Source organism: Vanellus vanellus (assembly GCF_965231255.1).
Source record: "Vanellus vanellus genome assembly, chromosome: 1".
In the NCBI taxonomy this organism is placed as follows: Eukaryota; Metazoa; Chordata; class Aves; order Charadriiformes; family Charadriidae; genus Vanellus; species Vanellus vanellus.
This window is the reverse complement of record NC_138905.1, coordinates 173,690,066-173,700,650: the sequence shown is the minus strand read 5'-3', so window position 1 is coordinate 173,700,650 and position 10,585 is coordinate 173,690,066. Positions and strand designations below refer to the sequence as shown.

General features: G+C 34.4%; 1 protein-coding gene across 3 annotated transcripts in view; it reads right to left on the bottom strand.

Annotated features, from left to right (window-relative positions):
- Nucleotides 1–460: 460 nt before the first annotated feature.
- RBM26 (RNA binding motif protein 26) overlaps nucleotides 461–10,585 on the bottom strand; it is a 58,785-nt gene continuing 48,660 nt past the window's right edge. For all 3 annotated transcript variants that reach the window (XM_082479154.1, XM_082479155.1, XM_082479156.1), the window contains exons 20-22: nucleotides 9,103–9,189; nucleotides 5,636–5,749; nucleotides 461–1,256 (exon numbers count right to left, since the gene is read on the bottom strand). In XM_082479154.1, the coding sequence (XP_082335280.1) occupies nucleotides 1,167–1,256; nucleotides 5,636–5,749; nucleotides 9,103–9,189 (291 nt within the window). In that variant the 3' untranslated portion in view covers nucleotides 461–1,166. The remainder of the gene's footprint in view (nucleotides 1,257–5,635; nucleotides 5,750–9,102; nucleotides 9,190–10,585) is intronic.

The following is a 10,585-nucleotide window of genomic DNA, read 5'->3' as shown; positions in this document are numbered from 1 at the left end:
TACTGTGAACTTAGTATCTGCTGAGTATTACTTCTGAAATGGAAAAAATGTAATCATAGAACAGAGGAATAAAAATGATGCGTTAGTGTGCATAGTGAAAGTTCTTAGAATACCTACCAAATGTTCCACTTGACCGAAAAATATTTTTCAAAATTATCTTTCAGTACTGTGCATTTCTGTGAGATCAAATTTTCTTCTACAGTTGCACAGGGCAGGGATACAGAATAAATTCCTTATTGTTGGAATATTATCCTATTTACCATCTGACTTAAATCAGTTCAAAATTCAGAAGACATCCAAAAGCTTTTATGCAACAGGGTACGCTTCTATATTAATGTAAATGAAACATCATTGTGTTGAGATTTTTTTTTTTTATATTCGACACTATTTTAGTATAAGTGATTAGAGCTCCTTTTGTGAATATGGGGGTGGGGGTTGCCATTTGGAATGGTCTTTTTGCTTTTCTTTTTTTTTTTTTCTTTTTTTTTTTTTTTTCATTATGAAGGACCATTGCCTTTGCTTTTTTGGTTATTGCTTTTTTTTTTCTTTTTTCTTTTTTTTTTTTTGAAGACCATTCCATTTCTTTATTTTTTAACATCTTAAAGTCATAAGGACTTATATGCAAAGCAGTCATACACTTTATCATTAAAACCCATAGGTAAAATACGTACACAAATCCAACAAAAGGCTAGTACATAGTAAAGCCTAAGCATACTACTATGCAATATTATGAATACATAACTTTAGAGACTTCAGTTTAGTACTGTTATCTATTCATTTCTGAAAACATTCACAAAGATTTTAAATGCAAATTTTCATTCCGTATCTGGAATAGAACAAAAATTATCTATGTTATAACAACTTTTGGTCATTTGTGTTTGACCAATTCGGTAAATTACAAAGAACCCAAAGAATTCTGTAACTTTCGGTAGAACTATGTAATAAAAACATTGCATATGTTCCTAGTATGATGTCTTTAGCAATCATTTACTGAAATGTAACTCAAACATCAATCTCTCAAAATGTATAACCGACCAGCTGCTTTTTAGTCTATATCTGAATCCAACTTCATCACAAAACCCCTTTTAATACAAAGATGCAGAAGTACATTAGGTAATACTAATGCAACACAGGTGCAGTTCTAGCATTGTCATTCATCAGTTGAATCATCTTCTCCATGAACGAGATTCATTATCCTCCTCCTCTTCATCATCATCTTGAAGCAGCGAGTCATCCACCAAAGATTCTTCCTGGAACTTCAAGAGAAAAACATGATACTCTTATGTCAGAAAATGGTAAAAGGCCAAAAGGCAAAATACAAATACCTGATATGTGCGATTTAATAAAGGACAAATTTATTTTTTAATAAGTAAACAGTAATGCTTTCAAAAAAGTAAGCTGTATGTATGTGTATTGTATACATATTTTAATAAATGGCAAATTAAACATGGAGTTTTTTATTTTCAGTGGACTTCAATATGATCAGGACGTATGCACCTCATATTTAAATAGCTCTTCTGATTCTTCAGCCCATCATTCATGCCCAAGCTGCAATATTCCCATGAAATTTAAGATGTTATATTGAAAACTAATGTTAGGTTTTGCATGTTAACAATAATTAAGCCTGTTTTCATCCAAAAGCTTAATCCATCTGTGTCACAGTATCAAAAAGGTTGAATCTGAGACATTTTGATTTTGACAGCTTAATCAAGCTTTAAACCGATATAAAGATTTAAAAGATCGGGGTGGGGAGACAGGTATTTACAAAAATTTAGACAAAATACATTTATGTATTTTCAATTGCTTTCAGCAAAACCACCGTAACTCAACAGACTTCACAAATCCCTGAACATTTCAGGTCAACAGTTACAGGCTTCAGAGAGGCAAAGTTAAAAATAAGAAAGATAAACAGTGAGTTATTTTAATTTTTGTCTACATATAGATAGACACAGGAGTGTATGTATAAACTATCCTGTCTCAGAACTTTTTCAGTGATTGCACCTGTCGCAGCAATGTCTGCACTAGCTAAAGAAAGTACTAAAACTCAAGGATGTCTTTTCCTGGCAAAGTCTCCCAGCCTTTAGATAATAGTTACGGTCTTCCTTGCTTATTTTTCGTGTCCCAGTAATTGTAGGTTTTTTGCTACAGAATTTCCAAATTCAACAAGAGGTGAGAAGGTTGATTTGTGAAGTCAGGAAGCCTTCTGGAGAGATGTGAGGCTCTAGGATGAAGAAAGCCTAGAACTAAGCTTTCTCTCTTTCCAGTAGGCTGTTCTACAATAGAGAGAAATTACTATCTTCATTATTTTTGCCTACAGAGAGAGCATTTTAAAAAGCAGCTCTGTCTACACCTGACTCTTATGTCAACACATGCTTGGGTACTTTGAGCCAGGCTAAAACACAGAAGGTTTCTGAGGACTTAGCCTCTTCCCCTGGTGTCTAGATGTAAAATACAACACTGCTGTCAAAAAGGAGGAGTCCTGGGCACCACACAATGCAGAACGCTAAGGTGCACAAGGCTGAGTGGCAGTAGGGATGATCAAAAAGCCTGGACCAACTTCCACATAGGGGAACAACTATAGGGACTCTGTAGCCTGAAGAGAAAGCAACTGAGGGGAAGTATGACAGGAGTCCACATATATTAAGTGTCTCAGAAAAACTGAAGAGAGAATGATGGTTTTCTTTTTGATGCAAGAGCAGCAGAACATAAAAATTAAAAATGTAGGTGGCATGTCCCATATAAAGATACTTATTCTTGGTAGGCATAGTTGAACAGTAGCATTCCCTGTTGCAGGACACTATAAGTGCTATTTAGATTCCAAAGAAACCAGACAAATTCATAAAATAATCATCTATCAAGGGCCTTCAATTATGAAGACACCACACCTCTGATTCAACAGGTTCCTGAACTGCAAACCACTAATGAATAAAAGCTTCTCTCTACTTACACGTCTCACACTCTTCCTAGGTATCTGTTGTTGACTTCAGCAGAGTCAACTCCTTTGTTAGGAACCCAGGTGTAGAAGATAAGGCATCTAGGAAGATTAGGTGCTTTCATAATTGAGTGGCTACTCACCAGGGATTTTCTAGAGCATCTTAGTCCAAAAGACCTAAATCATATTTTCACAAACGGACAAGGAGCTCCGTTGCATCAAGGTACTTAGTTTCACTCAAGTCTTAAGCCTGCTGTCCCTCTTTAGCACTGTATTCCTCATCTGAACTAAAATGGTAGTTTAGCCATAAAAAAATGAAGGAAACCTTTTTCATGTGTTTACAATAGCTGCTATAAAATGAAGTTAAATGATGAGTTGTAGGCATGCAGAAACTCAAGACATCTTATGCGTATAAAGAATGTATGACTGAAATTCAGGCCACTGACTATAAGAACCTACTCCACCCCCAATCTAATCCTGCATAAGTACCAAATTTTAAACAATAAAACTATGTAAAATTTCTTTTATGCAATTGGTTAGACTTCGGCATGTGAATATGAAGGTCTTGAACTCATCCATCCAGGACCTGGGGATCATAACATTATACTTGAAATACTAACTTAACCAAATGCTAGAAGCAATGCAAAACTCACAGAAGGCAAGAATGTCATATAAATGCAAGATTTCCCAAGGATTATCAAACAGAAATCCCTCATGTAAAGAAATTTGGTGAAGGTTAGGGGGACTAATTCAGTCGTAGAAAATTCAAATAAAATCCAAGCAAGCATACAAAAGCAATGAACAGCTAGGTGTTTTGATCAGAGATCAACTCCTACACATTTTCCACAAGAATAATTAGCCAAAGCATGACTGCAGACACAGTCCAGAGACAAATACAAAACAGTTAAATTAAGAACAAAATAAAATCTCAAGAAAAGTGTAGAGAAATAAATGGTTGGGGGGAAAAAAAAGATCTACAATAAAGGCAAATATTTGAATAATGAAATTATTTCTTGATAACAAAAACACCTTACTCCCCCTTTTAACTTAAATTTTGAAAATATGGAAAATTTTAGTTGAGCTCATCAATTTATGAATTACAGAAAATAGTCTCATAGTCTCATGCGGTCTTTTTCCTGAATTTTGTTTCCATACCTGATGACTCGTATTAAGGAGAACAACCATCACCTAAACCAGATGTATCCCACTACTACAAACATTTTGCAGCTGACAAGACGTTATCGAGCATCCAGACCCAAAGTTTTGTAATCTGTCATTTCCCTTTGCCAGTGCAGCCAGTGCATGTAGCTCCATTCCCTTTCCCCGACTACCTACACACCAGAGGTTCCCTCCTACGCTCAGTATCTTCAGGTGGGGTTAAAAGATGAATCTCACTGTAGTTTACCTGCCAATGAATCTGTACTTTGCTTCCTTTACTCTGCTAAAGTGTTTGCATATCCCTGCATGCCATTCCTTCGTTATGCAAAATGGAGAAGTCTCAGTGAAGTAGTAACTCAATGAGACCTCTCAGTAAAGTAGACTCCTTGCAGCAACAAACATTGCTGTTGATTTTCAACAGGCAACGCATCCCTGAAGGAGAAGGGACAAAGTATCTAATATGCTCTGAAGATTCCCCAATATAGCCTCTTGTTCACTCACAGCTCATTACTATCTGACAATGCTTGAGATTTGCATATACAAAGAAAGTAATATTTACTAGGTCAGAATGCACAAATGCCTAATATGAATACACAGTGGTGGAGGTAGCCTAACTGTCTTCGACTGACATACTAAAAAGAATTTAGCATTTTTGGAGACAGAAAGCAAACAGACAATCTGGCTTTGTTCAGAAAAAAAAAAAAAAAAAACAAAACCAGAAAGTCAATACTACAAAATGTAAAAAGAATAACCGAATTTGGTTGTATGTAAACAATCTTGTGGAGCTGCTTCTAAGGTAGGCCTGTCAAAATATCACAGGAAAAACATACAGACAAAGTAATATCACCGAGTAAGTCAATGTGTACATCTACTTCAGCTATTCTATGGCAACTATGTATATACAAGTTAACTGATAGCAAATGAATTAGAAAAAAAGACTTCTTCCCCAAAGTGGCATTTTGAGTGTAATGCATTAAATGCATCAAGAAATGTTGCCCCACTATTTCCACATTAACCATTTAAGGTTACTTGGACAAGGCTTTAATATCTCTCAGGCACCATGATGAGGACTAACTCTCAGCTGAGGTACTTTAGATGTCTGAATGAAGTTAGTAAATGCTCTAAATCATTCCTTCACTTGTATCCTCCAAGCCACCTCTGTCTAATAAAGGAAAACTAGATTCTGAAATTTGATCCTCTAAGAAATTAGTGCCTGAAATAGATGGTACAAAACCCCATGTTTTGGACAAAATCCTCAATCTCCCTCATGCAAGTTCAAACCCACCCCTTCCACTTTCTGTTTGTTTCTAGAGTTTTTTATCGTGTAAGAAGTGAAATATTTCCGCAAGGAAAAGTAAAGTATCTGGATTTTCAACAGCCTAGAAAACAAGAAGTGTATTTATAGATAAATCTACTTTCTAATATCAAAACATGAGTTAGCTTCAAAAATAGAAGTATGAATCAACAAATAATTTTCTTTTGAAAAAGCTACATTATTTAATCTTAAAAAAAGAAAAATGAAATAAAAAAGAAAAACAAGCTTACTTCTTCTTCATCAGGTTCAGCTTCTTCCGTTTCAACAGCTGACATACTAGCAGCAGGCTTGTTCCACGCCAGCTTTAACTCTTGTCCTTTAAAACGAGATCCATGAATTGCAGCCTAAAACAAGTATAAACGTTTTAGTCATATATTTGTCAGGGGAAAAATTAACCTCAATAGTACTTAAATGCCAGAAATAAACCAACAGCCTGCTTTTTCAAAAGAAAATCCAAGTTGTAATATTTTCATACTGAATTACTGTTAATAGGTTAAAAAAAAACAACTTCATTCACTGCACATGGAATTCTTACATCCTTTCAGGAAAATGATCAAAATATATTCAGAAGAAAATAAGGTTTGAAAACTATACACCATTTGGTGATGCGGGTGACCTACTGGACCAACACCTTCCTGGCTTTTAATATTATCTTGATGGATTCTTCACCTTTCCAAGACGGACACAAAACTGTTAATGCATAACTTACTGGAAGAAGTTAAGACATACCACAAATACGAATGATTTAACATATTAAAAAAAAACCCAAACAACTACAAAAAGCCCCTTTGTGATTACAACTTAATCTACTGGAAATGTTCCACTTCCTGTAAAGCCGTTGTAATTGAAATGTAAAGATTTTTCAACTTATGGGATATTCATGCCTTTCTAAGTACCAGCTGCATTAAGTGGCTGCTTTGGAAATAGTATGTTCAAATTAAAGTAACATGAATGAGCATAAATCAGCATTAGCAACATTCCGAAATAACCGTCACGGTCACAAAAGATTTATAGTACAATCTGAAAGCACAGCATAATGTGAAATGTAGAAACAATTACATGTTCAATGACATCTGAACATGAATTGTGTGATATTAAAGTCCCCAGGTATAAATTTTAAAACTGTACATATAAATTTATGATAAATTTAAAAGATTCTATGCTTATTAAAATGCAGCTCAGGAGCTTTTTGTCCATGGTCTCATCACAATGTCACACAACTAGAATTTTTAAAAGTACTTATACGTGACATTTAGGTCCAGAAACAACTTGTAATCTTTGGAACAAATTACTACTACATAAAAATGCAACATTTTACAATAGGGAATCCTCCTCTTCCTTCCAGGCTAGAACATATATGGTCATAAAGCCTAGGTCTATTTTCATTTAAGAAGGTAAAATATTAGCTGCATTTACTTCACAATTGGCCTCAACAGAGGTTTTTAATGATTACCCTCTACAACTTCTCCAATTGCCATTCTTAAGGTCTGCCTAAGTAGTAAACACAGAAATTCCAGTGGAAATATATTTAATATATAAGAATATCTTAAGGAAAATACAGATTTTACTATGGCTGATCAAACACAGTTTTCATAAAATTTTAATTTAAAAATGAAGGTGCAATTAGACATAAAGTCATTTGACAATTAAAAGTTTTAATGCTAACTAGAATGTGGACATCTCGCACATCGATCATTAATTCTGACTCAGCTCAAATATCCCCACCTTCCAGAGCATATTCTGAACTTCCCCTTGAATGCAGCTTGAAAACTCCACCTATCCTATTTGAGAGTGACTGAGGAAAAACATACCGCTTTTCAAACGCAGTGAAATGCATCATAAAAAATAAGAAAAAAAGAAAAAAAAAAAGAGAAGTACATCACGTTGACTTCAACCTTTCCACCAAACATAACTCCATTTTCGCCCTGCCCACATCTTTCTTCATTCTCTGCACTACCTTCTTTTTCAGGTGCTTCCTATCTCTACACTTCTATGTTTGGTTCCAAAATATTACCATTCCCTGCTTTTTGGGTACAGAAATTTAGGTAAGGCTGAAAAGATTCTCCATGCCTATTTTTAGGCAAAACAAGTTCTAACAGTAAAAACTGAATTTTGCTGGTAAACCAGTACCCGTAGTAAGATACTGTCAAGATCTTTGTTGTGAATCATACTCCACCTGGGAGAAGTAAAGACTTTATTTTGACAGTTCATAAAACAGAATATTGTTCTAGGTGATCTATTTTTATTTTCAGGGAAGCAGAAGTCCCTCTCAATACTTAGACAATTTCTTCTGTAAACTATGCCATCAAAGATAATGAAACTGCTAAATGAAGTACCCAATGTCAGGAAGCAGCAAAACTAAAATTCCAACCTTCATTCAGTCCACTTGTGTGTATACTAATTATGACAGCTTTTATCTGCAAGCAAGTATTTCTTATTCTCCACAGAACTTTTGTTCACTGTTGAGCTGTGTTCCTTCAACACAGTTGTACAGTACTGGTTTTCTCTATCAGTCAGTATATCCTATGTACCATTAATTACACTTCCTTTTTTACAGAATAATTACAATCTCCATACAGTTAGTGCTCATCACTGCTACAACTAAGAGTTTCACAAACAAAATTTCTATGCTTCCATAAAACATCTCTGGCACATGCATCAAATTGCTTCTCAAAATATGCAATCATAATGATACTGTAAGTGTTCAAAACTATTGTCCCCATTGGCTTAATTTGCACTGTAAATATCAGTATTTCTGTCAATCAGGTCACTGGTCAAGAAAAGCATACAAAAAGAATCTGGCCAGGTATGAAAATTGTGTTCAAGTAAACTCCGTAAGATGAACTTTGTACAAAAATAGAGACCTTGTGCAAAATACAAATATAAAATGAAATCTTTCCATACAACCACACCGCAAATATGAATCCATTCTTTTTGAAGTCCCTATTATTTTCAGGATACTCCTTCCCAATAGTGATGCAAAGATTTTAAAGAAAACAAAATCATTTGCAGAACAACTACGTTCATTATTTTGCACAGGTTCACATATTGCCTACACCATGGATTGAGTAAGGCAGAAGTCCCACTGAGCCAAATGTACAAAGTCCTAATGATCCATATATAAGGATGCTGAATTACATCATAACTCGACTCTGCATTTTAGTCTCTAAAAGTTACTTCTATAATTTTATACTTCTGTAATTTCGTAAATTTCTAAGAAATACGCTAAAAAAGTAAGAAAAAAAAAAAAAGCAAATCCCATCACATCAAATCATTTACACTATCACAGGTTTTCAGGCAAAGGTAAACCCGACTGATCCCGATCAAAGTATATAGGCTTGCTCTGCAAGGTGTCAATGAAATTTCAGGAAAGCTGTGAGGGTACCAAGTTTTCAGATGAAAACAATTGGCAATTAAATAAAGATTAACCAAGACATCCAGCTACCAATTCCCAAGTGTTTCCTCTTAATTTTTCTCTTATATCCTGTACTTGAGTTTGCTACAAACATAATTTTCCAAGGATTTCTGTAACATGCTGTTCTGACGTTTTGTTTAATCTAGAATTAAACTTCGTGTCAGACCTCTTTTAAAATGTTTTAAAATAATTAGCTGTATTAAATTTAATCAAATATAGAAGTATAAGGTAACTAGGAAGTAGTTGAATGTTGCAGAGTAGTTTCAACAAGACCATACTCACAGCTTCAGCTTCTGCTCTTGTCTTAAAGGTAATCACCGCATGGAGAGAAGTGTCATCTATCTGGCAATCTTCAATTTCACCATATTGCTTTTAATAAATAATAATAATAAAAAAGGCTTAGTGAAATAGTTATATACCCCTAAAAATGCTGTTCTATATCAAATTCCCTTAAAAATCATATAAAATTAGAATAGTGTACATTTCACAACTTATTTCTCGCAAGGAATACAGTTAGTTTTACTTGCATTACTAAAACACAGAAGTGCTGTAGTCTCTGCATTTCCCAATTGTAAACATACAGGTATGAAGTAAAATTACAACAGAAAAAGAGGTTCTTCTGCTTCAATACTTCTTTCTTGATTGGGAAAAAGGGATCTTGAAATGATTCTATTAGTCTATTATGAAACTCTTCTACAAAATATTTATTAGACACAGGGACTGTAGAAAAAGTTTCAAAACTTAACTTGATTCCAGCATCTTAAGAACCTGACCCCTCTATGGTCTCTATGGTATTGCTACCTTTAATGCTGCCATCACTGTAAGCTGCAATGCCCAACATATCTGTATAGGTGGAGTGCACTGCTGATGTGCAGAGTTGTGATATCATATCACAGAAACAGAAATACAGCTCAGTGCATTTCCATGGAATTTGAAGCAAGTTATAAACAGCAAATGCTCAACCTGCAAAATGAAATAATTAACATTTTTTCTCAGTGTTATACTACTAACACTGTGAATAGAATTGTGTTTGTTGATGCTACTAAGTTTTTTTGTTAATATTTTGTTTGTTAAAGATAGTAAGTTTAACACTCCCTGCAAGAAAACCAAAGAATAATTAAAAGCTAAGTTATGAGCAAATTTATGACCATAAACTGACACCACACAGCAAGCTTTTAACAGTGGTAGATTCTGTCTTCATTTTTATATTCTTTTATATTTTTTACAGTCACTACAAGAAGTACATAATGAAATGAAAAATAGGAAAGGTCACCAGCAAAATTTAGTTCAACAACATTCATAAGGCAGACTAAATCACAATATAATGCTGTAGATTAAAAATCATTGAAACTGGACGCAGAAAAGTCCTGCAGTTGACCAGCTGGATTGCATTGTGTCACTTCAAAGTGATACTTTCTTACTTTTACACAAAAAATTTGTGAAGTCATTGCTTAAATGTTCAGTCCATCATACATCTCTATAGAAAGTACTTCTGTTCCTCTTAAATACACACACGCACATATATATAGGCATGTATAAATGTTTGGTCTGGCATTCATCTCTATAGAAAGTAATTTTGTTCCCTTTATGGGCATGATAGTTCCCTTTTTGTTCCCCTATGTAGGTATGATGCAGTGTATTTAAGGGGAACAAAATACATATGTACATTTTTGTACGTGTGTGTATGTATTTATATATAGCTCCTGGAAACATGACACCTTAAAAAACACAGTACAATAATGGCGGGGATTTTTGTTTGGTTGGG